General features: G+C 36.6%; 2 protein-coding genes across 8 annotated transcripts in view; one reads left to right on the forward strand and one right to left on the reverse strand.

Annotated features, from left to right (window-relative positions):
- Nucleotides 1-19,016, reverse strand: part of Fto (FTO alpha-ketoglutarate dependent dioxygenase) — a 371,520-nt gene extending 352,504 nt beyond the window's left edge. For all 3 annotated transcript variants that reach the window (XM_015488487.2, XM_048792184.1, XM_048792185.1), the window contains exon 1: nucleotides 18,753-19,016. In XM_015488487.2, the coding sequence (XP_015343973.1) occupies nucleotides 18,753-18,797 (45 nt within the window). In that variant the 5' untranslated portion in view covers nucleotides 18,798-19,016. The remainder of the gene's footprint in view (nucleotides 1-18,752) is intronic.
- A 20-nt stretch (nucleotides 19,017-19,036) lies between these two features.
- Nucleotides 19,037-27,387, forward strand: part of Rpgrip1l (RPGRIP1 like) — a 104,629-nt gene continuing 96,278 nt past the window's right edge. For 3 of the 5 annotated variants that reach the window (XM_048792180.1, XM_048792179.1, XM_048792181.1), the window contains exons 1-4: nucleotides 19,037-19,174; nucleotides 21,525-21,616; nucleotides 23,509-23,653; nucleotides 26,799-27,091. In XM_048792180.1, coding sequence (XP_048648137.1) covers nucleotides 21,532-21,616; nucleotides 23,509-23,653; nucleotides 26,799-27,091 — 523 coding nt within the window. In that variant the 5' untranslated portion in view covers nucleotides 19,037-19,174; nucleotides 21,525-21,531. The remainder of the gene's footprint in view (nucleotides 19,175-21,524; nucleotides 21,617-23,508; nucleotides 23,654-26,798; nucleotides 27,092-27,387) is intronic. The other 2 variants (XM_048792183.1, XM_048792182.1) reach the window with 2 other exon arrangements.

A 27,387-nucleotide genomic window follows, 5' to 3' on the forward strand; every position in this document is an offset into this window, starting at 1 on the left:
TTCTTTGAAGTAAAACAAAAAGAAAAATTTTAACTTCCAGTCTACATATGCTTCCATTTGACAAAGAAATATTGAGAGCCAACCATATTTTTAGCACCTTGCTGGACACCAAAAATAAATTTATGACATGGTTGCTCGCCAAGGGATCTCATAATCTCTCTAGGGAAAAGAGAATCACATAAAAAAACTAATAGGTATGAGCAATAATAAAATGTCAAATTTAGTATGGCCAAATGGCAAAACATATGGTACCAAACACCAGTTAAGTGTACCATACACACATGTATATTGGTACCATACATTTTGACACAGGAAAAAGGTCAATAAGAGATAAAGAGAAAAATCCTGAAAAGTTTCATGAGTGAAAAAAGACTTAGAAAAAAGTCCTCAAGGATTGGTGGATCTTGGTGGATCTAACCCAATATATCAAATTAGCTTTTATTTCTCAGATAAAATGGGGGCAGGGTGTTAGGGATTAAAAACCAGGGCACCTGAAACTTTTTTTTGTAAATCTCTGTGGTTTGAGCTAAAAATAACACAACAGAATTTATCATCAATTATTTGATCTATAAAGTCTCCTAGAAATCTTTAAAAGGAGCCTAAGGGGTATCTTTGTTTTTAAAAAGTTATATCCACTTTTCCTGCTGCAATGAAAAGTTGAATGGGGGCAAGAGGTTACTGCACACTCCTGTTCTACCCAAGGTCACAGCGCTAAAATGTCAGTCGCTAAGGTGAAAAACATCACTGAACAACATTCTGAGACAGAATGTTAAATACTTACCCAGAAAAATACTGTCCTCACTTGGACACTGGTTAGCAATTTTAAAACAACCTGTTAATCTAAGACTAATATCAGATAGCATTCATTTTCCCCCAAAGAACATGGGAAATCTCAAATAAGCAAAAAAAACCTTGATACAATATCACCCCTCTATAGCAACAAACAAAATAAGTAACAGTAAAAATAAAACTCATTGCAAGAGAAGTAATGAAAGTGTAATGCAATGGGAAGGCAAGTAAAAATCATATTTACTTTATACTCCTCCAAATAAAAATAGCAGCTCTAAGAATAACAAAAACGGAATAGAATTCTTATCAACTCTATATTTTTTATCAATTTGTATCAGTTATACTAGTTTATCAGCTTGTAAACTAGTATTCCTTGGGAAGGGAATACCCGGTCGCTAGTTTTATTCTGCAGAGGAAATGAGATTGCATCCAAAGGTTCATGTCCCAAGGTGTGCAATTCACATCTGTGTGTTGAGCCATCTCTGGAGGTCACCTCAAGTAGACTGGAAACAGCAACATTGTCCAGACAGAGCTCCTGAGTCTTATACTCAAGGATCACCCAGTGTTTCGCATTTGAAAAGTGGGTCTCAGAAAACAATCAACCAATATGGTGTGTCTGCCAACAAAGTTCTATGCTAGATATTTCAGAGGACAAAAGATATTCAAAAAAAAAAAAAAAAGAGTTTCTGCTTCTAAGAATTTGTTAATTTCCACATGGAGAGAAGGGATCTAGAGTGATGAATAAGACAAAAATACTAAAATCCTTCTATTTTAATTTGTTTTATTTATTTGTTTTTATACAAATAATAAACATGCTACCCATGCTCTCTACCACTGACCTATGCTCCCAGCCCCTTTAAATCATATTCATATCCATATAATGTTGTTAGTGCTCAAATTCCTTTTATATTCAGTATCATTTTGACAATAACACAAATGAAGCAGGGAGAAGAGTTGACAATCGTCCCCAGTTACAGATGAGACACTGCAGAGACGGAGGGACTTATGCCAAGTAATGTCGTGTAAGTGGCACCTGTGATAGTAGAGATGTAGCCCCCTAACTACAGTGAAGTGCTCCTTCCACCACAGCAGGCCCCTACCAGTGGGGTTGTACATGACCTCCACTCAAGAAACATTTTTTAGTGCCTAATGTGTTCCAGGTTCTGCATGCACTGGGATACGATGTTAAATAAAACAAAGTCTGTGTAACTAAGGCAGGGAGAGATTGATTGGGAAAAAAATCATCACAATACTTTGTGAGGGCTAGGATTACGGCTGCTCAGCGGTAGAGCGCTCACCTAGCACGTGTGAGGCCCTGGGTTCAATCCTCTGTACCACATAAAAATAAATAAAATAAAATAAAGATATTGTGTCCAACTACAACTAAAATTAAATATTTAAACAAAATACTGAGTGATAAGTGCTATGAAAACATATATACAAATTGTTCCAGCAATCCAAGAGAAAATCCTTTTGAGATTTTTAAGTACTTTCCATACAACAACAAAATGAATTAAATATTCATCTCAAGAACTTAGCAAAAGAAGCTTAAGAGAGGAAGGACAAAGGAATCAATAAAAATAAAGGCAAAACGATTAGAGCATAAACCAATTCAAGAACTAAAGAAATAAACAAACCGGGGGCTGGGGATATAGCTAAGTTGGAGAAGTGCTTGCCTTGCATGCATAACGCCCTGAGTTCAATCCCCAGTACCACAAAAATAAAAAAAAAAAAGAAAGAAAGAAATAGACACACTACCAACAAATATAATTTATTTTAAAGAATAGATCTAAACACATAAAATAATCAAAAAGGAGAGATTAAAATATGAATGTGAGCCGGGCATGGTGGCGCACACCTGCAATCCCAGGAGCTAGGGAGGCTGAGGCAGGAGGATTGCAAGTTCAAAGCCAGCCTCGGTAAAAGCAAGGCGCTAAGCAAATTAGTGAGACCCTGTCTCTAAATAAAATAGAAAATAGGGCTGGGGATGGGGCTCAGTGGTTGAGTGCCCCTGAGTTCAATCCCTGGTACCAAAAAAAAAAAAAAAAAAAAAAAGTGAATGTGAAATTCTTTAATTATAAAACTATACACAATTCTATATTCTATACTAGTGACCAGAGAATATAATTTCAATGCCATGTCAATAAATTTGAAAATTTTCATTTCTGAGAAATTTAATGACCAGCTGGGGTTGTGGATTAGTAGCAGAGCACCTGACTCGCACATGTGAGGCACTGGGTTCAATCCTCAGTACCACATAAAAATAAAACAAACAAAATATATTGTGTCCATGTATAACTAAAAAATATTTTTTAAAAAAAGGAAATATAATGAGCAAATTTCCTCAAGAAGATTAGAAACTAAACAGGGCTGGTAGTGACCTGCTAATCCCAATAGGTGGAAGAAAAAAAGAAGAAATAATAATGAAAATAATAATAATAATAATAATAATAGGCAATAACTAGGCACTGGAAAGGACAGTTCAAACTTCTAAGAGACATTTTTGGTTTTTTTGGCACTAAGATTGAACCCAGGAATGCCAAAACACTTTCTTTATTTCTTGAGATAGGTTCTCTCTAAGTTACCCAGGGCCTTGCCAAGTTGCTGAGGCTGACTTTATTTTATTTTTTTTTAAAGAGATTGAAAGAGGGAGAGAGAGAGAGAGAGAGAGAGAGAGAGAGAACTTTAATATTTTATATTTTTAATTATCGGCGGACACAACATCTTGGTTTGTATGTGGTGCTGAGGACCGAACCCGGGCCGCACGCATGCCAGGCGAGCGTGCTACCACTTGAGCCACATCCCCAGCCCTTTTTTCTTTTTTTTTAAATATTTATTTTTTAGTTATATGAACACGATATCTTTCTTTTATTTTTATGTTGTGCTGAGGGTCGAACCCAGTGCCTCACACTTGCTAGGTGAGCACTCTACCTCTGAGCCACAACCTAGCCCTGAGGCTGACTTTAAACTTCCAACCTTCCTGCCTCAGCCCCCCAAGTTGCTGAGATCATAGGCGTGCAACACCATACCCAGTAAGACAAATAATTCTAATGCATTAAAAATGACTCCTCAGCACAGACAGAGGAGAACTCTGCAGTTCATTTTATTACATTAGCATCATACATTACCAAAACTTGACAAAAGAAATCACAAAAAGGAATGTTTCTCAGTATTTTTACCTAATTTACCTTTCTCTATTTTCAGCTCAGTTGCATCAGCCAAAAGAGCTCCGCTGGGCTTTGCTAACTAAACTTTCAACTATGATCACAACATATAAGTTAAACACACCCCATTCACAGATTCTGGTTTTCTCACCCAGGGGCACACCTTCCGCTCCTAAAAGAATTACTGCTGCAGACGTTTATTTTCATAACTCAAATAATAAAAAGTTGAATTCAGCAGCATGTTAATGTAATCAAGAAGGATTTATTCCAAAGAACAATTAATAAAAACTCTCTTAATAAATTATAGTCATAGCAGTAGAAGATTCAATCTTGTAAATAGATGTCAAAACGTTCAATGAAAATTCAACAGCGGTTCCTACAAAAAAAGTAAAAGAATCAAAGATTATAGCCAACAACTATCATCATACCACATTTGTAACAGTAAGAAAAAAAATGTAAAGTACTTAAGAATAACCCCAAAGGTAACAAAACAGTGCCAAATAAAATAAAATTACAAAATAAAATTACTTTCTGAGGTTCATAAAAGAAAACCGAACACTGTTGAATGAGAAAAAAATTTACCATAAATTTTCCATTCTTTCCAAACTAAATTACAAATTTAATGCAATAACAACTAAAACACCAAAGGATTGGTGGGGCAGATAGGGGACCTTGAAAAAGTGGTTTTTAAGTTTATCTGAAAAAGAAAAAAAAAAAGTTTTCTTGTCAATCCAAAAGAAAAAAGAAACTTGGGAAAACAGAATAATTATCTATTGTACTTGTACTGCCAAATATTAAAAGGTATCATAAAACTTATAATGAAAACAGTTTGTCAAGAATAACAAAAGCCAGGCATGGTGGAATGCCTGTAATCTCAGGAGGCTGAGGCAGGAGGATCGAAAGTTGGAGGCCAGCATGGGAAACTTAGTGAGACTCTATCTCAAAATTTAAAATGGGATGGGTGGATAACAGAGCTCAGTGGTAAAAAGCACTTTCCTAGCATGTAGGAACCCCTGAGTTCCACTCCCAGTACTGGAAAAGGGGAAGAAAAGAATGAAAAACAAAACAAGAAACAAAATTAAAATCAGATGTGAATATTTGGGCTTTCAAATCAATACTGGAAAAGTCAATACTGTAGCAGAGATAACTGTTTAACCATCAGGGAGGAAAAAGTTAGATATCTATTCCATATCACAAACCAACTAAATTCCAGATGCAGTATAAGAATTACATGAAAAAGAAAATTAAATACAAAGTAATTGCAAGAACAAATAAATGACAATCTAACACTGAGGTGAGAAAAGTATTGATACAAACACACACACACAACACTTTTGAATAACAAAAATTCAATGGGAAAAAGGCAAATAATAAACAAACTGGGAAAAGTACTTCCATCACATGATGAACAAATGGTAATATCTCTAAACTACAAAATGGTCTTACAAATCAGTAAGAAAAGACAAACACATGTTAGCAAAATGAACAAAGCCTACATGAATAAACAAATCCAAAAGAAGTATATCTGGCCAATAAACATGATAGGAAGGAATTCATCCAAACACAATAATTAAGAAGATACAAATTAGTTCTACCATGAGCTCCTACTTCTTGTCTTCCAACTTGGCAAATACATTTGTTTTATGATAATTCCCAGTGTTGGAAAGGATGTAACAAAAAAGCACTTTCATGTGTTGCTTCTTAGACTGGAAATTGGCATCACCTCCTGGTTATCTTTGGAGGATTAGGAGACTTTCTTTTTCCTAGTTGATATTTTGTGTTTTTCAGGGTTTTTTAAATGTATTATCATGTAACCAGAAAACTATTTTTTAAGTTAAGAAATGCTTCGCCATTCTACACCAGATATACCGTCATTATACATTTAAAAAGTTGGCTTTCATGAGTCCCAAGTGAAAAATAATTTCATTATTTTACAGTCACATCCATAGTAATGATAGCTAATGCTTACATAAGCCCATCGTTGTTCTAAATGCTTGACATATATTAGATCACTTAATCTTCACAACTATTAGTATCATCATTGTACAGATGAAAACTGAGGCTCAAAGGATTAGGTGACCTGCCCAAGATCACTCAGCTAGAAAATAGCAGAGTTTGGGAAGCCTGGCCCCCAAATCTATGTTCTGTATCATCACAGACTACCATCTCTCCGGAGAAACTACATTCTAAAGCAATATGACTGGTGCATAATATAAATGGCAGAACATAAACAATAAAATAAGCACAAGTCCCTTTAAAATAGTCTCTTTGGGAAACTCTATACATATCCAAAGATGTGGTCACTGATCAAAACATTTTTAGAAATCTTTTCTTTGACTGTCCCCAGGGGATGGTAAACATGTCTCCTAGGAGGAAAGAAGAGATTTCTTCCAGCTAGGAGTCATTCCAAAGCAAGGCTTGAGATGTGATTAAGTGGCAGAATTCTGCTATTGGTAACAAGGCAACAAAAACTGATTTAAAAAATAAATAAAGCTGATTGTACTATGGTGCCCATATTCTGTTAGCTCCTGAGAACAGTGGATTTTAGCATTTGCTATGTACTGCATTCAGTAATTACTTGTTTACGTGCCTGTCTTCCTACTGAACTGAGGTCCTCATGGCAAAGATTATGCTTTATTCATCTGTGAGCCTCCAGCACAAGTCCTGGCACATACACAGTGTTAATTAAGTACTTCTGAATGAACTCTATAGAATGCCACACAAATGCTTTGAGCAATGACAATATATTAAAATAAATAAAAATATTGCCAAATCTTTAAACAAACAAGCCTATGAGGTATGTACAAAGAGATTATAATGGGGAAAAAATGGAAATTTTATGGCACAGTCCCCAAAATTCTAAATATTAAGGAAGACCAAAATCAGTTTTTAACAGGTCTTCTTATTATAATGGCTAGCTGTAGTCATTTCTCACAAAACACAAGGGGGGAGTGGATATGCCTCATTGTCTAAAAGCAATCTACTGAACCAAGGATGCAGAAATAACCATAAACTTTCTCAGACAACGATGCAAAAACACATCTGCTACACAGAGGACACCAGGATGCATCCTGCCTATGAGTTCAATCGACAAAGCACAACCTGGTGCCTGGAATATAAATCAAAGAACCTTACAGGCCTGGTATTTATTGACATTTGCTACCTGCAAATTCCTAATATGTGCAAGATGGGCCTATTTTTATTTACAGCACAAACCACAGACTGAATGTAAAACAAGATGCTTAATAAATCCAGAGGAACATAAAACACCAGCATAACTCAGACAGCAAGACAGACACTCACTCCTTAATTAAGTGGGTGATGTTCTGCTTAAAACAAAAAGACAACCCTGGGCTATACCTAAGATTAAGCACTCAGTGTTGCGAGGGAAGCGCCAGCCATTTTCAGGGCAAAGGCTTTAAATCATGAAAAATAAACCATCTAATAGTCTGTATTCAATAGTAAGTAGACGTCAGGACACAGACTGATTTGGATTAACACATTTTCAGTTATAACAAGTAATTTTACAGAGGATTAGTATCTTGATGGTCTGATCAATATGAGGCACCGCTGCTATTACAGATGAAGAGAAAATTGCCCCTCTGGTAATAAAGTGTGCGTGTCTTCGTTCTCCTTCATTTGCTGAGTCCATTACTGTAATGGTTCCAGCATTAACAGCTGGGACAATTTAAGCAGCAGGGGTCTGATGAATTTAAAAGCTGGGAACACTGGCCACTCATCCTTTCCTCCCTTTCGGTCTGCATATGTAACTCCTCTGCCTGGCTATGGTTCCAATATAAGGATCATGTTTTATGAGAACAATGACTACTATTTCCCAATTATTGTCTCATTAATAGTGTTACCAGCCAATAATGTGACTAAAACAAAAATTGCTCGCAGCATATTGGCTGCTGAGTGTGCAAAATATTGCACACTATTTACCTAAATAACAAGATTGACATGACAACAGGCTAGAGTCCACATAAACTGTAATGTTTGCAGTCGTTTGCCTGGTGCTGGTTTCACATTCTTAAGCAAAGGAAAAAAAAAAAAAACAGCAGAACATTCATGCTGACAGGGAAAAAAAAAATTCATCAGTAGAATTTTCCATGTCTGTTTTCAAAAAATGGCAAACTGGAAAACAGTGAGATAATGGACTGCTGTACATAGAAATAGAAAATCCATATTAATGCAGCCCTGAGACTTTAATCATGCCCAATTCAGCAGAGTGAGTTAAGGTTGCAACATCAGCCTGTTTTATATTATTATTGGAGAAATGCTGGCCCTTGAGGCTCAGACTTGAATGATCCAGTCACTAAATGAAGATGCCAAAGGGCAGACTTAAGGCTAAGGCAGAAATCAGAGCTCTGAGTTTTCTGATCACAAACAGTTATGAAAACACTAACGCACTGGCAACAAATCTCCTCCTCAGACCAGATGTAACATAATTTCACCCCTCAAACTGCATCTTCTACTTAAGTTCTACTGGTTATGAAGATCTCAAATGCCCCTTATCTATATGGCAGTTCTTGAACAAAAGGGAAAGCATGGTTACTTTGCAGGCGGATGGTTTCCAAAACTACAGAGTAAATAAATGACCCTCAAAGCCACAGCACAGGTGCTTCCAGCATAAACAAACTACAAGCCTGGTAGTCATTTTGATTTTAGAATCAAAGAATAGAATGGTGATTAGTAGGGGCTGGGAAGAGGGAGAAATGAGAACCTGCTAATCAACCAGCAGAATGTTTCAATTATGCAAAATGAGTAAGAGGCAACACTGTGTCTACAGTTAACAATATTATATGGACACTTAAAAAAAATGTGTTGATAGCAAAGATCTCCTGTTTCTTACCACAATAAAATAAGATGTTTTAAAAGCTGCAAGACGGGAGCACCTGTTCAGGATTTAGCTTTCAAATGTGTTAACCTTGCAAACATCATGCCAAGGACAAATGTCTGAAACAAGTTCCTACTGATGAAAATCTTAATCTCCTGAACATACCCAGATCCGGCCCAGTAGTCCCCAAGATTCCTCCAGGCTTACATTTTGAAATCAACCAGTGCAACAATTTTGTAAAACAACTCAAAAACAGTTTATAACAGAAGATGAAATGAAAGAGCTTAGCAGAACTCTAAATTCACCTTCTTTAAACTATGCCTTTTCTTTAAGTTTCCCAAAGTACCAGCTTTACAATAAAGTTCCTTTTTTCTGAGAAGTCAAAAAGTCACATTTTAAATAAAACTTTATTGGGAAATATTCCATAAAAAATAAAATACACAAAGCCTGGTAAACTAGCGTTTTCAACTTGAAAATGAAGAAAGAAACCATTGCTGACCATTGCTTACTTCTCAAAATTAATATCTATACCTGTTAAGGAACTTAAAATCCATAAAGTACTTATCACTTTCCATTATTTCTCTCAAGTTCCAGTCCCATCACTCACTATTAACAAAGCCTACTCATTTAGTAAATATTTATAGAATACCTACTATGTGCCCGTCAAAACATTAAGTGCTAAAAATGACAAACTTTAAAAAAAAAAAAAAGGTCCCTAATCTTTTGGAGCATATAATCTAACTGCCAAAACCTGTATCAATAAACTCAACCACAATAAATCTAATCAGCAGTCAGTATTGTCCTCATTGACGGTCATATGTATCATACATCAGATGCTAGAGGCTTTCAACCACTCAATCTTTCTTCAACAGATACTTATTAGCATCTCCAATGTGAAAGACTCTCTGCCAGGTCCAAAAGAGTGATAAAAGGATGAATTAGACCCAAATGCTATCCTCAGGGAACCTAATGGTTGTTCAAAGTGTCTAGGACTGTTTGAACAGCAAATTCAGTTTTCAAAAGGGACACTAAGATGGTAAAGAAACAGACTTGGAATTAACACAAAGTAACAACTCACTGTTACACAATTCTTGAGCTTATTAAGAATGGTAATTAAAGTGGTCTGGAAACTATGATCAAATAAACTAACCCTTCTTTCATTACAGAGGACAATAAAACCTACAAAATGGTGATTAAAGGTTGACTTACACTGAAGAAGAGATTAAGCAAAAACAAAGATGGATGGAGAAGGGGGGAGGAGTAGAATCTTTCAAGTGAAGTTTCTACCTTTTTTTTTTTTTTTCTTTTTAAGTCTCTTGGTCATTGGCCATGGGATTGTGAAATATATTCATCTGGTCTTCATCCCTGTTGCCAGACATACAACTCCTAAACCCTTGTACTCTGAGAGTGACAAGAGTATTCTGTATGCTAATGAACTGACTGGTGCCTGGCAGCCCCTCCCTACTAGTGTCAGAGCTTAGAAAATAACATCCCCAGGACTGGGGTGCAGCTCAGTGGCAGAGTGCTTGCTTAGTGTACCTAAGGACCATCCCAAGCACTGCAGAAAAGATAACAACAACAATAATATTCTAAAGTATTTCACACATTGAGTACTTCAAACCAAAGGATACTGGAAGGTTTAGAAGCTGCCTTAGAACCAAGGTCTGTCTGTTTCTCCCCCCACCCCCGCCATCACCACCCATATCCATCTCTCGCCCCTTCTCACCTCAAGTGAGTCAAAAACAGATCCAAGGTATGTCATGGGTCATGATAACTTGCACTCCTTCTCCCCACAGCAAGCCATACGGCCTAAAAATATTACTCTAACCTTCCCTTATCTTTATGTGTATCAACTGGCCAGAAAGACGGTCTCTGACCTACCCACAGATAATAAGGCCCTCATTTCAGAGGTGGTCCTGCTCCACATCTGGGAGGAAGGAATGCTTCACAGAGAGGCCAAGAAGAACCTAACAGGCAGGGCTTGCGGAACATTCCCAGTTCAGCCTATCTCATTAGATCACACTGTTTTATCCAATCACATTTCTATATGGCTCTTCATTTTTCATACATCCTAAGCATCCTGTCAGGTAAAATGGTGATTAAGTAAATTAATAAAGTATAATTAAATAAAACAGGCTTTTCTCTTGTTAACCTGTCTCTTGTTACTGGGGCGTTGGCTGTGACCCTTATGATGGGCAAGAAGAGGTACCACCTCTTTCGGATCTTATGGTAGCTTCAGGATGGTGCTGATCACAGGAAAGACCTCCTGTGACCAGGATTAGAGGGCTGGGACTTTTGGCCTCACCACCCAACCTCAAGGGAAGGAACAGAAGCTGCGAGTTGAGCTGGTTACCAATGGCTAGTGATATAATGAGGCTCACATATGTAACGAAGCTTTCATAAAAACTCCAAAGAACTGGGTTTGGAGAGTTTCTGGAGGGTGGTTACACGTGCAAACAGCAGGCATGGAAGCTCTGCTCGCCTTCCTCCACACTCGCCCCTACTTCTCCTCCATCTGGCTTGCATTCATCTGTAGGCTTGGTAATATCCTTTCTAATGAACAGTAAACATAAGGAAGTTCTGAGTTCTGTGATCCACTCCAGCAAATTAAGGGAACCCAAGGTGGGGATCTTGGGAACCCTAACATATAGCCAGTCAGTCAGGAGCACAGGTAAAACAAGCTGAGGCTGGCCACGGGCATTTGAAGAGGGTGGGCAGCCTTCGACCCATGAGTATGACCCTACCTCCAAGTACACAGGGCCAGAAATGAATGAATTAGAGGACACTCAGTGGATGGCTGCTGCAGAACTGATGGCTTACAGGTGCGTGGGAACACCCTCACACACACTTGGTCACAGAGCATTCTGAGAGTCCAGGAGAAACTCAGTTTGTTTTTTTCATCCTTACACTGTCCTACTACCAAAACTCTCCTCTATTTAGTTTCCTAAAGTACCATCAGATAAATTGTGATATAACGCAGGCCCACCCAGGTAGAGGCAGTGGCCAAAAGAACCTTCTCAGGACCTTACAAAAATGTCAAACCACAAAAAAACTAAATAAGGTAAAAACACCCAGTGGGCACAGATATAAATAACCAACTTTCTTTTATTGAGTTATTATTTTTATACCTCAATAAACCTTATAATTAAAGGTTTATTTTATTAAACGATATTCAGATTAACTATCACCAAAGGTAGAAGACTTTTTTAATGATTTTATTTAAAACAGTTTATTCTAGATTTTTTCTTTCACTGGGAAAATTATGTACATTATTTTTAAAAAATTATTAAATGTTCTTATTAAAGATATTTATTATTTTAGTAACAAACTATTTGTTTTTAATATTTTAAAAGATTATCTACCCCAAGTCAGAATAAAAATCATTAAATCTAATTTGAAATTCAACATCCATATCTTTCTATTTTAATATTTCTAAATATTTTAATATTTCTAAGAAACCTCTAAAGAAGTCCTGGACCTGTCACAGGGGAAGATCTTTAAGCAGATTTTAGGAAAGGATTCTATGACACCCTCCCCCCAGACCACATGAAATAACATCTTTTTTGGGGGGTACCAGGGATTGAACTCAGGGGCACTCGACCACTGAGCCACATCCTCCACCCTATTTTGTATTTTATTTAGAGACAGGATCTCACTGAGTTGCTTAGTGTCTTGCTTTTGCTGAGGCTGGCTTTGAACTTGTGATCCTCCCACCTCAGCCTCCCCAACTGCCGAGATTTCAGGCGTGCACCACCACGCCCAGCCATGAAATACATCTTTCTAAGGAAGGAGCTCCATGACCTCTGGAGAGACCATGTTAGATACCACTTGTTACCATGTCCTGCTTTGGTGATGAAGCTCACTACTCTCTGCTGTTAGTACATTATATCTTCCACAGACAGCCAGTTCCATGGGATATATCTGCCATCTTTAATCTTTACCCACATGTCTCCAGTGTTAAGATGAAGAACTTAAGTTCATCTGGAACCACAGAACACAGACAATGGCTGAGTAACTATTGTTTCAGCTTTTCAAAGGGTGATACTCAGCCAATACCATTTTGTATACTCAGGAGAAAAGTTAATAGAACCCCAGTTGAATCAGTTTGCCTGAACGGTCACCTAACACAAGTTTACAGAATGAGTGTTCTGAATTTAGGATAAATATCTACGAGGGTCCGAAAGGTAGTGGAGGCGATGATGATGATGATGACAGCAAGTTAAGGGTGATAATAACAGTGTTTATTTTTACTATATGTCAGGAATGTTCTAGTTGCTATTCATATATACAGTTTAATCCCCACTACAACTATCTCACTGAAACTTAATAGATGAAGAAACTGAGGTTCAGAGAAGTTAAGTTGATCGCTGAAGTAGGTGATAGAGTAGAATTCAATTCCAGGAGTTTGCTTCATACTCTGAACTACTACACAGTTGTTCCCCCCTTATTTACAGGGAATACGTTCTAAGACATCACCCCCCACCCAGAGGATACTTGAAACACAGGATAGTATTAATCCTTACATTTACTATAAATACATACTATGATAAAACTTCAATTCAAAAATTAGGCACAATATCAGATTAACAACATTAATAAAATATAACTAAACACTGTAATAAAAAGTTTTGTAAACACTGTCTCTTTAAAGCATGAAGACAAATGTCAATATTTTGGGACCATGGTTGATGGTGGGTAGCTGAAGCCACCAAAAGCAAAGCCATGGAAAGCGGGGTACTGCTGTACTGGGGCTGAAGGGACAGAGTGGACTGTGGCAAAATGGAATGCACATCTGCCATTGAAAGGAGTCACTCCCATTAGGCTGTCATAGGGAAACGCACGTTCAGTGTTACCAGATACTCTAGGCTTCATGAGAGTCAAATACCTTGATTTTTATGTGAAATCCCTCAACATTTAAATATTAGAAAATGATTTTGAAACTTTCAACCACCTTCATCTCAGCCAAATAAAATACTTTTATCACACTAGGATAAATATGTGGGCTATAAATTTATGATCTCTAATGCTACATCATTCCTCAAAACTGTCCATGCCAAAAATGCATACTCTACATCCAATCATAAAAAAAAAAAAATCAGACAAATAAGAATACAAGGCCATTCTACAGAACAAATGGCCTGTACTTATCAGGAATTGTAGATAGCTTGAAGGACAAGGAAATGATAAGAAATCGATTTAAATGATATTAAAGGAAACCAGATTAAAGGAGAAGAGATCAAAAAGACATGACATCTAAAGGTATGTATGATTCTGGATTGGTGCCTGGGCCGGGGATGCTTTATAAAAGAGAGTATTATGACAATTAGCAAAATATGAACATGTCCTTTGGATTAAATAACAGTATTACATTAATATAAAAACTTTTCTGAAATTGATAATTGACGTTTATATGTAGTCCTTGCTATTAGGAAACACATGCAGAACTATTTAGTGGTAAAGAGGGCTGATGTCTCCTACTTACTCTGTAGCAGTTCTTAAAAAGAATACTAATAAGGCTGGGTGTAGTTCAGTGGTAGACAGCTTATCTACCATGTTCAAGGCCCTGGGTTCAATCCCCAACACCTCAAAAATGTAAAAACAGTAATAAAGAGTTAACAGTTCATATGTATACATACAGCGAGGGAGAGAGAGAGAGAAAGAGAGAGAAGAAGGGAAGGAGAGGGAGAAGCATGACCAATAAAGCTAACAGAGCAAGGCGTTAACTTGTAAATCCAGACAATAAGTCTATGAAAGGCCTATGTTCTATTTTTGCAGGTGTTCTCTAAGTTTTAAATTATTTCATCTGAAAACAAACAAACAAACAAACAAAAAACACACACAGAAGTCCTCTTGGTTAACCAAATACAGTCAAAAGCCTTATCTACTCTGTTGTGGCCCAGTGGCCAAACTTAATCATAATGGGGCTTCACAACAATCCACAAAAGCAGCCATTCTTGTCTCATTTTCTGCTTGGGGCAACTGAGATACTAGGTGTGAAAATCCTGTTCCAACAGCAAGAAAATAATAGAAAACAGTCTAACTCAGGCCATCAATACTAATCTGGACTATTCTGCTTATTTCTTTTTATAAGAAAAATTCTTTTTAAAAATGCATGCTCTTAGGCTTTAAAACAAATTAAGTAATGTTATCATGGAAAGCTACCTATTTAGTCCAACTTTCTTCAATCACCCTCCAGACTTGAAAACTGCATAAAAGTCTACAGCATAAGCAATCACAAAGAAGAAAATACAATCTACATTATTTCAAAGAGAAAAAGAGTACCAAAAGTAATTACCCATTATGGGAATGACAAAGTTTAATTTAAAAAGCAAACATGACATCTTAGTAACTCTGGAATAAAGCTTTCATAGATATTACACAAAAAGGATGAATCATAAAAAGAAATATTGATAAATCTCCCTTTATTAAAAAACATTAAGTAAACTCAAAGAATGGCAGATAATGTTTGCAAAACTTATACCTTGTCAGGACTTGTATCTAGAAATACAAAAAACTCCCAAAACTTAACAAGAACACAGACAATCTGCCAAAAGAAAATGCACAAAGATTTTGAATAGACACTTTCCAAAGGAAGATAGACATGTGATCGGTAAGTACATGAGAAGATGCTCCACATTATTAGCCATCAGAAATGCAAATCAATGCCACGATGAGATACCACTTCACAATCACTATCATGGCTTCAGTAAAAAGACAGACAATAATAAGTGTTGTCAAGGACAGAGAAATTGTAACTCAAAATTGGTGATGGGAATGTAAAATAGAACACACGCTGGAAAACAGTCTAACGGTTTCTTAAAATGTTAAAACACATTTCTTTACATTATGACTAGCAATTCCACTTCTAGTTCTCTACCTATGAAGAATGAAAATATATGTCCACACATAAACTAGGATGTAATTGTTCATGATAGCATTTTTCATAATAGCCAAAAATTGAAACAACTCAATGTGCATCAACTGATAAACAAATAACCAAAATGTGGTATATTTAGATATATGAATGCCATTTACTGGGTAATTAAAAGGAAGGAAGCATTAATATGTGCCACAATGTGGGTAAAGCTCAAACACATTATTCTGGATAAAAGGAGCCAAACACAAAAGATCACTTGGAATATAATTCCATTTATACAAAAAAGTCCAAAAAAGGCAAATCTAGAGAACAAAGGTGGTTGCCTAGGGATATAAATGAAATCAAAGATTTATATATATTTTATAGCAATTTTTTTCATAATAACCCAAAACTAGAAATAATCCAAATGTCCAGCAAAGGTAAATGAATAAACAATTTTGATACATCCACATAGTAGCCTATTACTCGGCAATGTAAAGGAATAAACTTCTGGTAGACACAATAACATGGATCAATCTCCAAAGTCATTATGCTGAATGAAAAAAGACCCAAGAGAACATCTGTATGCTTCCATTTATATAAGATTCTAGAAAATACAGACTCTTATATAATGACAGAAAAGATGTTACTGGTTGACTAAGGGCCAAAGTAGATGAAGAAATTGGCTGCAAATAGTAAGGGGAAATTTTTAGAAGGGATAGAAATGTTCTTAATTCCAACTGTGCTAGTTTTGCATGTGTATACATCTGTCAAAACTCAAATGGTACATGATAAATGGTTTTTAAATTACTGTGCATAAATTATGCCTCAACAAAGTTAAAAAGTAGGAAAGAGTAGAAAAGAGAATGAGTAATTGGACATATTCTCTTTAAGATTTAAAACAACTTCCTATACTTAAAGAGAACTAATTTTCATGAGCAAACAATTTTTAAATAAAAATAAAAGAATTTTTAAAGGCAATAGAAAGAAAACTTGCTTTACCAATTCACCATGTTTCCAAGGAGAAAATGGGGAAAAGTTTTGAAGCTGAAGTCAAAAGAACAATTTGTGTTTCCTACATACCCTAGCAACCAAGTTGCCTTAAGCAAGTCACAACTTCTACAAGCCTCAGTTCCCACATCTGTAAAATAGGGATAACACGAATAACTACCTCACAGGCAGTGGTTATAGTTTCAACAGAGTAAGGCTTCCTTTGGACTAGGAAGTCTACCTTAGCCAAAATTATAATCCCAGTGTATAGCAATTCATAGATGCTCAATCAGTCTTCACAGAATACAGGAATAACTCTAAAATTCAACCTGAGCTGGGCATAGTAGCACATACCTGTAATCCCTGTGACCTGAGGCAAAAGGATAGCAAGTTCAAATCCAGGCTCAACAATTTATCGAGACCCTAAACAACTTAGCAAGACTCTGTCTCAAAATAAAAAATAAAAAAGGGCTGGGGAATGTAACTCAGTGGTTAAGAGCCCCTAGTTTCAATCTCTGGTACCAAAAAAAAAAAAATCAACCTGAAAGGTGAGAAAGACATAATGCATCATGCCAATATATAACATTTGTTTCTTTCAACTTTGAAGACTAATACAGAAAGGTCTCCCCCCCCTCTTTATGCCATCTTTAGTATATTAACTCTATCATATGGAAACTCAAGTATAGAAACTTCAGGTCTTTTATGAAATGTTACGGTAATTCAGGTCATTATAGACCAGATTTGACGTTTTAAATCCTCAGGTGTACTGCCCTAAGACAGATTCAACTGTAAGAGTAAATTCCATGAAAGCAAGAACTGTACCTGCTTTATTTACCACTGATGCTCACTGCCAATATTTGCCTAACACAGAGTGAGCACCCAATAGCATGTGCAAAGACCCTGTGAGAAGATGAACTACAGGCAAGAGGGACTTTCGAGAAGTGTCTGATAGGCAGAGAGCAAAGAGCTATGCCCAAGGAAGTTGTGGATAAGACCCAGACCATGCAGGATTCTTTTAGATTATGTGAAGTTTTGTTCTTATCCAAAGAGCAACAGAAGAACATGCTAATTTTTAAACAGGTGGTTGGCAGAGTAAGTAATGAGGAAAGGGACATAATTAGATTTGAATCTGGGGGGAAAAAAAACTCTATACAGTGTGAAGGAATTAATTATTGGAGGAAAGGGAAACAGAGTATTAAGTTAGAGTATACAGTCTAAGAGGAGGCTGTTCCAACAGTACATTAAAGATATAATGGTAATCCGATGCAAGGTAGTGGAGGTGGAAAAAGTAGACAGGTTCCCAATATGTTCACAGAAATCAATAGAACCCAATTGGGGGGCGGGGGGGGTGATTCTTCTTCTGAGTCTCAATTCTTCGTCTTCGAAACAGGACTGTTGATAAGCCATCTGTATCATACCTATCTTGTAATCTGTTGTGATAAGAATATGAAATAATACAAATGTGCACCAAACACAGGTGCCGGATACACCATAAATGCTGAAAGTAAGTAAATAAATAAATAGATCTCTATCGCTTTTATAATTGTTGTTGTCATCCCATGGAATAGCAACTACCAGAACCTGTACAACAAAGGTAGTGAATAAGAATGTGGTCAAAGATTCATACCCACAGTGCTGAAGGCACAGGCTGTATCAGCTGTCCACTGAGACAACTGTTCCAAATAAACACATCTGACCGCACGATATTTCATCCAGCTCTCAGTCCTCAGAGACCATGATGGAATGAGAAAGCACAGCTGGTATGATCACAGTCATCTGAGAGTCCAGGAAACTGAGGCACAAGGGCGGCTACAAATTTAACCACAGAATAGGTGCAGAAATAGAACAAGGGAATGGGTGTCTCGATTCTCATTCCTGAGCCGGTCCAACGGGACTCGGCCTGCATCCTAAGCAACACGAATATACAACACACGCGCGCGCGCACACGCACACACACGCACACGCAGCCCAAGTCTCCAGGATCCTTGCAGACAAGGCCCTGTCATCCCTTAGTTTAACACCGTGCATCCGCTCATCATCAAAGCAAGCCCTTCCGGTTCCCTGCCTCTAGCTCCCAGTGGAGCAAGAATCCCAGACCTCGGGAAGGCCGACGTACCTTAGCTTCGCGCTCTCGTTCCTCCGCGGTCTGTGTGCGCTTCATGTTGCCACTAAAGCCGCCTTCGCCACCGCGAGCCGCGTAAATCCCTGGCCCTGGGCCCCGCCTCCTGCGTGTAGTTCTCTCGGTGTTCTGCTTCTATCCAGCGCCATGCGCCCTCAGAACCTTGAGAACTACCACTCCCAGTATGCACCGCGCGACGCCCGCGAGCGCCTCGGGCTTCAGAGCAGAATTTCCCCGGTCCGACAGCAGACCCAGGGTAGTCCGCTACGCAGCAAGCAGGAGGCCTGGAGACCGCGAAGAACTACATTTCCCAGGGGGCAACGGGGCCTGCCATGTTTTTCCCGTGCTCCTCTCGGCCGGCCGCCCGACAAGCTGTCGGCGCCATAGCAACGGTAGCTATCGGCCAGGCGAGAGTGGTGGTGAGTACTCTGGGGCGTGTCGGGGGTGGACGAGGCTAGCGGACCCTAACCCTGCAACACCGGCCAGGGTCCTGGGGTATGCTTTGCGGTCTGGAGAAGACCCTGGAGGTCTTGCGTGAAAAGCAGCCCCGCCGAGACACCTCCACATACTCAGGCCTGCATCACAACCCGCCCTTTATCCCCACGCCCAGGAGTGGTCTGAAATTTTGTATCCCAGCCCTAAAGCCTACCTAATGAGAGTTGCGGTCCCTATCCACATCCTTCTAGTAGAAGGTCACGCACACACTTCACTCACTTACCCTGTGTTCAGAATTGTTTGGTGGACCCTAAACACCTTGAGTGAGTGCCCTATTATTACTTTATTTCTTGTTTATTGTCTCACTACTTCTATAACCCGTTTATGCCATAAAGGCAAGGACTTTTTTACCATTTTGGTCTCAGTGGCTGATATTCATTTATGCATTCAGTAAATACAAACTTTAGCGCCCACCATAGGACAAGACACTTCCATACTATGAACCCCAATGCACATCAGAAGATGTTTATACTTAATTAGTGGACACGTAAACTAGTAAACAAATGAAAATATTTTTCAGATAAAGGCTATTGCTATAAAAGAAATAAACCCCGAAGTAATTGGGAAGACGACTACTCTCACATAGGATGGTCAGGGAAAGCTCAACTCCAAAGGAGCCAGCCAATGCAAAGGCTTTGAACAACACTAGGGTATGGTGGGCTTGTGGAAAGTAGAGGACAATGTAAGTGAAGTGGAGTGGAGTGAGCAAGAAGGGAGAGTGGGAGTTGTTGTAAAGGTGTTCCACAACATGCAGGGTTTCTCAACCTCTGCACTATTAACATTTTGGATGGGATTGTCATGGATGCTATGCACTACAAGATGTTTAGCCTCATCCCTGACATCTACCCCACTAGAGTCCAGTACACCTCCCCTTCCCCGTTATGACAGCCCAAAATATCACCAGACAACTACTTCCTAGATTAGTGATGTTAGACAAGTTACCTGATCTATCTCAGCTTCCTCATTTGTAAAGCAGGAGTCATTTGAGTAACAGTATCACAAGGATATAAGTCCTAAAAATGACATTTTCTGTAGCAAAGTTTCCAAAAGAAGTAGTTGATCTCCCAGGCATTCATCCATTACCTGTTTCTGTCCCACAAAACTGCAGTGGTTCTCAACTTTTTGGAGTTACAATGAAAATTATGAATCCACTCCCTAAAGCATATTGCATCCACACATATACATACAAAATTTGCAAAAACATATCTGAGTTTTTGGACCCTGAAAGTTCCATGAACTTCATTCATTCATTCAAACAACTATCCAGTGAATGCCTGCTGTCTGTACTAAGCTCTATGCCAGCCTCTAAGAATAAAGAAGTGAACAAGACAAATAAGCTTGCTACATTAATCTTAACATTATAGAACTTGAAAACCTCTGCCTTAAGGTATCTTCATTAGCAGTTTGCATTTAACTTCTCAGGTACATCAAAAAGAAAATATAAAATCCTTTTTTTTTTCCCTTTTTGCATACTATACATTTTATGGACCATTCACATCCAGATACAAAATAAAGTTGCTGTGGCGAATGTCTGTAAAGAATACTAACTGTAAAAATACTAAAATTAGCTAGATAGGCTATATATGTTGTGATAGCTAATCCCTGCAACCTTTATCTCGAGATAAAGGCAGGATGTAACAAAAGCAACACCAACTGATGAATTTTTGAAACCATTTTCACCAAACTTGAAACTCCCCATTCATCTGTGCATCAAGCAAAAAATTAGTATTCCAGTATCATTGACATCCCAAGCACATGGGCTAAATGCTTTCAATTTATCATCTCACTTATTTTTACAATAACTTTGAGGTATTATTTACTTCATTTTTTAAATAAGGGACACTCAAATAGGTTGCATGGTTTGACGAGCAGTTAAATAATAGAACAACCATTTGGATTAAGTTCCTGATTCAATATTTTTCCAGGATGCCTGCTTTTTTGTGGAGAAGAAGGGAGCTAGAAAGGAAATATTTCTTATATTTGGAAGTTTGATATTTTTTCACATAGAAGAAAAAAGAGAAAAGGAAGAATGATAATCTTACCTCATTTCCTAAGCAAACTATAGGAAATACACTGTTGAAAGAAACACTGTCTCCATGATTGAATGTAGTATTACTTTTAGAATAGAAGCTTTCATCTTCTTCAAGCAGCACATGTGGGCAATAAGATGTCCATTAAAGTTCTGGTCCCTTATTCGTTTTATTTGGTTCATTCCATTGCATGCTTAATGTAATAACTTGGGAAGAGTTTATTTGAATTTTCGTTTCTCCACAGATAGGCCATGTCTGGTCCAACTGATGAGACTGCAGGAGACCTGCCTGTGAAAGATATAGGTCTAAACCTCTTTGGAGCAGGAGGGTTACAAGGTATGGCCAGCTGTTATTTATTACAGTTATGAACTTTGATCAGTGATTTCTTTACTTTTAATTTAAAGTATTTCTGATATTCATACAAACCAAACCATTTAAGTAACTATATAGCTCTTGATTGGACTAAACAAGATGGAGAGTTTGGAACACATATGGTATTTTACTGCACGCATCAATTATCAACAGCTCATAGCAAATGCAAGATCCCCCTCTGTTCTGATAAAGAATTGTTATAAATCATCTTTTTAAAATTCCACACATCAGTAGAAACTACATAGAGAGTATCATGCCTCCAAACCAAATTGCCTGGTTTAAATCACATTCACCATTAAAACATTTCTTTATGTTTAAGTTTTATACAAGAGGAAATGCCATATTTAAAAATTTTTTGCCTTTCAAGTAGAGTATCTCAAAATGGCTTGTTTATGCAAGTGATAGTGAGTTTTTTATCAAATTAATATACATTAAAGGTTTTTTTTATCCTTTTATCACTTAGTGGTTGCTATAGAGTTAAAGAGCACTTTCAAATTGAGGAAGAAAACACTGCTTTAAAGAACAATTTAAAATAGAAAGCAATGTTTATATTTGTGTGTACAAATAATGTGTCAGCCATACTATCTGGCGACACTACATTTACTATTGAAAAACCTAGGGATTTAAAACATATTCCACTAGGGAATCCTCATGTACCATCTAATCAGAAGAGTGTAAATGACTACCTTTAACTATCTCAGAAAGATAGTTAATGTATTGTTTACTAAAAAAAGATAAATTTGATTATATGTATTTTATTGTTAAAAGTGAATAGTATGTAAGTTTTGCTTTAGATCTTTCAGGGAGTATCAGGTATTCAAATACAAATAAATTTTAAGACTACAAAGCTATTTATTGGATTTTCATACTGTTGAAGTTCAGTTCTTGTCCTCCATTACCACCATCAGACTTTAATCTCTGTCAGATTTTTCTTTGTTTTTATTGAACAATTATGAAAAATTGATGTATTTCACAAAGATATGCAAAGTACCCAATTTAAACATGTGAAAAGATATATGCATGCTCAAAGTGTGTGAAAGTTCTATCTATTAAAATAGCTTGGAGAGGGGCTGGGATTGCGGCTCAGAGGGAGAGCACTCGCCTCGCATGCGTGAGGCACTGGGTTCGATCCTCAGCCCCACATAAAAATATAGAGATATTGTGTCCACCTATAACTAAAAAAAATAAATATTTAAAAAAAAATAGCTTGAAGAGAAATGATCTGTGAAGCTTTCCAATGACAATTTTTTAAATTTTAGGGGTTTTAAGGGGAGGGGTTGGTCTTGTATTACAGTTTGTTTTTTATAGCTTAACACCCGTGACTCAAAAAAAGTTTTAATCATTGTGTTCACCAAATTTTTCTAACTCTTGCTTTTGTAAAAAATATATAAATAAATACTTTCAGATACTCTAACATGTTTGTGCATGCACGCTTGTCACTAGAGATAGAACTCCAGGACTCACGTTTGCTAAACAAATGCTCTACCACTAAATTACTCCTGGAGTGCAGACACTCTTTGACTTTTCTGACTTGATTTTTACAGCATTCAGCATATAAATTGAAAAGCCTATTGAATCTGAGTTCCATCTTATAGTCTGAAAGAATGATTATTTGAGTATATTTTTTAATAAATGCTATTTTTGCTCAAATCCCTAATATATATAAAGTATTAATCACAAGATTCTTACTCTTCATTATTGTGAACAATTGCTATATAATATTTCTTAAAAAATCTTCATTGTAGATCACAAAGGAAAAATCTGAATTCATCAGAGATTATTTTAATACCAATAGTTATCATTTTTAAAGACTATGTTAAGTAATCCTATAATTAATTACCTTGGCATTTTTGCAGAAACTTCAACAACACGGACAATGAAGTCTCGCCAAGCAATATCACGTGTCAGTCGTGAAGAACTGGAAGACAGATTTTTGCGTTTGCATGATGAGAACATTTTACTTAAACAGCATGCCCGTAAGCAAGAGGATAAAATTAAAAGGTTATGATAAAAAGCTTTTAGCTTTTTTTTCTTGACTCTGTAAAGTTTGGAGGATATGCTTTTTTATAAACTTAATTGAAAACCCCACCTTCAATCTCTTTTGGAACAGGCATGTTGTAAATAAATAGAATTTTTAAAAATGGAAAATCTTACAAACTAGAATAATAAGCCAAAAAGATTGTGTTTATTATGTCTGAACTTGCTATTTGAATGAAGAGAGCAAGCTAATAGCTAAGAGTGCCATGAGTATATCATAGCTATAAATAACTTTTGGTTTAATATTTATAGTTTAATAAGCAAATGGTCAGAGCATTTGTTTTTTAAAATGTCATCATTTTAAAATAAAAGTTTTAAAAAATAATTAACTATTACAACTCGTTAGAATACATGTTCCTTTAAGATTTGTGGGGTTTATTAATGAAAACATCACTTCAGTCTCTAGAACATGTTTAACTTAGCTTAGGTTAGTCTATATTTTCAAGGATTTCCACTGTGTGCTGAAAAAGTATTGTCATTTTTTATTTATGTGCAAAAAGTTTATGCAAGACTGATGTCTTAAGAATAGATATTCTTTAATTCTTTCTTATTCAGAAATACTGTGCCTATCTACTGAATGTATGACATTAAAAATAAAAAAGTACATTCACATTTGTAAGCATGAGCAAGTCTTATTCATATTTATGATCTAGGTTCAAAGAAAAGGTGAGAGAGCCATTGAAGAAAGAAGATAGGGATTAGAATTCATCCTGAAGAAGTGACTCCAGTTCACTTTTTACTCTGTGGCTTTTGTTTTAGCAACCCACTGCCCTGCCTTTTACTTGGAGTTGGTTTTTGAGTAATCTCAAAAAGTTCTCAAAGTTTGCCTGAACCCCTTTCTGTCCAGTAACATCCATGTCAGCCAAGCAGAATGAGGCATGTAGTTTGTGACCACTAAATATTTTTTTTTCTCTTTGTAAGCCTAATTGGGCAGTAAAAAAAAAAAAAAAAAATGAATTCACAATCTTGACTTCGTTAGTAATTTGTCCTACCCAGAAAATAAAAAATAACTTAATAATGAGCCATGTAGTTTCATGGGAAAAGGACTAGGCTAAGAGTCAAGTTGTATATGTGTGTTCCATTATCTCTCTGCCACTAGCCTATGGTATGTTCAAGCCATTTAACCTCCTGGGACTTTATTTAACTCAGCTATAAGAGTAGTGATCCCATGAACTCTTTGACCCAAAACTCGAAATTTCTTCTCAGTCTTAGATCCCTGACAATGACTTAAATACATAGATAGAATCATGTTTAAACTTATCCTTAAGATGTAATTAGTATCTCTTTCTTTTGCATAAATATAGATTTTTAAAAACCACCTTTTTAAATAAGTACTCGAACTTTACCAGATTACTTAAGATTCATCAATGTCGTAAAATAATCAAATCACATGAAAAGTATTTCTATTACTGGACACACAAAAAATTATGCTTCCTAATAAAGTTTGCTTGAAGGTCAGCATAAAAAATGGAAAGACACTTTTGATGTGCTTCTCTTGCCTTAAAAATTAAGGTCATTTCTTTGGATATTGAGTGCTTTTTCATGTTAAGTCTGATCTCTTCTTTTGACCATAATCTGTATCTCTGTGTAACAATCTGTGTTACAGTAGACTCAAGGATTTAGATTGACATCTCATTTGGATAACTACCTTATTTTTATGGATAGGACATTGGGTGGAGCTCAGAACCCTGAACTGTAATATTAAAGGGCAAGATAGAAGGTGGCTTTGTTAGACTAGAATACCTGGCCAGATTTTCCAATGATATATCATTCTCTGGATTAGGTGGAAAAGGAACTAATCCATTGATTATTTTACTAGGATGTTTGTGGTACTCTTGGATCTTGGTTTTTATTATCCTATATCCCTTATAAAGCATGCTTAATGGATGTGCCTCAAGGGAAAAAAGAAAACAATCTTAACTGATTATGTTATGCATAGCTCTCCCTGATGCCACATGCTGCAGGCCTAGTAACCAGAAGTGTAGATAGACATGTATTACTACCAATTTACAGAGGACTCTGCTTAGGGCAAAGAGAAAAAAAAGGTTGTTCTGTGACATCCCAAAGCTATTAAGGATTTTTTTATTTCACTTTTGTTCTCTTAAGTAAAAGCTTCTGTCCATAACCATGCTAAAATAAAGCAAACCCCATTTAAACAAAAATGAAGTGTGTTTTTATTTTCAATCTCCTGTCTGGGCCTTTATAAAAATAGATTCACTATAAACTAGAATCAGCTATTGAAGATGTGCGACCAATTTTGTAAAGTCTTGAACTTGTGTGTCTCATCAAAGCCACCTTTTCTTTCTTGTCCTGCCAAGATTTTTCTATTCACTGTCAGGCATGTTTTCCGTACGTGTATATTACATCACCCCCATGTGCCCTTTCTGTCTTTTGTTCTGTCTAACCAGTTTTTATCAAAACTTAAAAGAATCAAAGGTATAAACTCCTGAGATGTCAAAGTACAATTTAATTCTAAATTTAAAAGTGGCATTAAAATGATACTTTTTACATCTCACTATTTTCTACCATTAAACTCAAGTGTTTCTTGAGGACTAAGCAAGATTTAATGATGCATTTTGGTTTCTTTTGAAATTTTCATTGAGCTTTATATGTGTGCATCTATGCATTCCAACATTTTTATATTTATAATATATCTTAATCCTATAGAAACTGAAAACAGTATATTACCAAAATGTTGCATAGTCTTAACACACTTTTCAAAAGTTTTAACTTACTGTGGATTGCAGATATAACCCACCATATCCACAATCTGTAACTACACTTAAGTGCATACAGCATTCCTATATAAGGTCATGCGTTAAAAATTGCATTTCAGGAACATATGGAGTAAATATGTGTCCTCTCTTTACTAACCTTAAATGATAAGCCTTAGGAAACTGTTATTTGTCAGTGCTATAAAGCAGATTGTTGCCCAGTGGTTTCAATTATCATCAAAGGATTCTTCACAGGCAGTAATAGTTACATCAAAACCTGAAATTTATTATTCAGGTTCTGCACTGAAGTCTTCACAGTGATTATGTTCCTTTCAACAGAATGCATTTTATGCTGACTTCTCACATTCCTTTTCATCTTTTTATTATTTCCCTAGAATGGCCACCAAGTTAATACGGCTAGTTAATGACAAGAAAAGATATGAGCGGGTTGGTGGCGGCCCCAAGCGGCTGGGACGAGATGTGGAGATGGAAGAAATGATTGAGCAGCTGCAAGAGAAAGTTCATGAGCTTGAAAGACAAAATGAAGTCCTCAAAAACAGACTAATTTCAGCCAAACAGCACCTTCAAATCCAAGGTTACAGGCCATACAATTATGTACAGTCTCGTATTAACACTGGGCGTAGAAAAGCAAACGAAAATGCAGGCTTACAGGAGTGCTCCAGGAAAGGTAAATGGAGACTTTCAGCAAACCCTAAATTTAAGTCCTATAATAGATTTTTTCATACAGACACAAAAAGTTTTATTTCTATATTTTACATGTTTTAAGTATCAAAAGAGATAGAAAATTAGTTTTAAGCTTGCTCTTTGATAAAATCATAATATTGTCATGAAGATCGTTTTATTTAAGAGTTGGTTCTTTTTAGTTGATTTTTTATATTAAGAATAGAAATCCGGCTGGGGTTGTGGCTCAGTGGTTGAGCGCTCATCTAGCATATACAAGGCCCTGGATTCGATCCACAGCAC

Source organism: Marmota marmota, unplaced genomic scaffold, assembly GCF_001458135.2.
Source record: "Marmota marmota marmota unplaced genomic scaffold, marMar, whole genome shotgun sequence".
In the NCBI taxonomy this organism is placed as follows: Eukaryota; Metazoa; Chordata; class Mammalia; order Rodentia; family Sciuridae; genus Marmota; species Marmota marmota.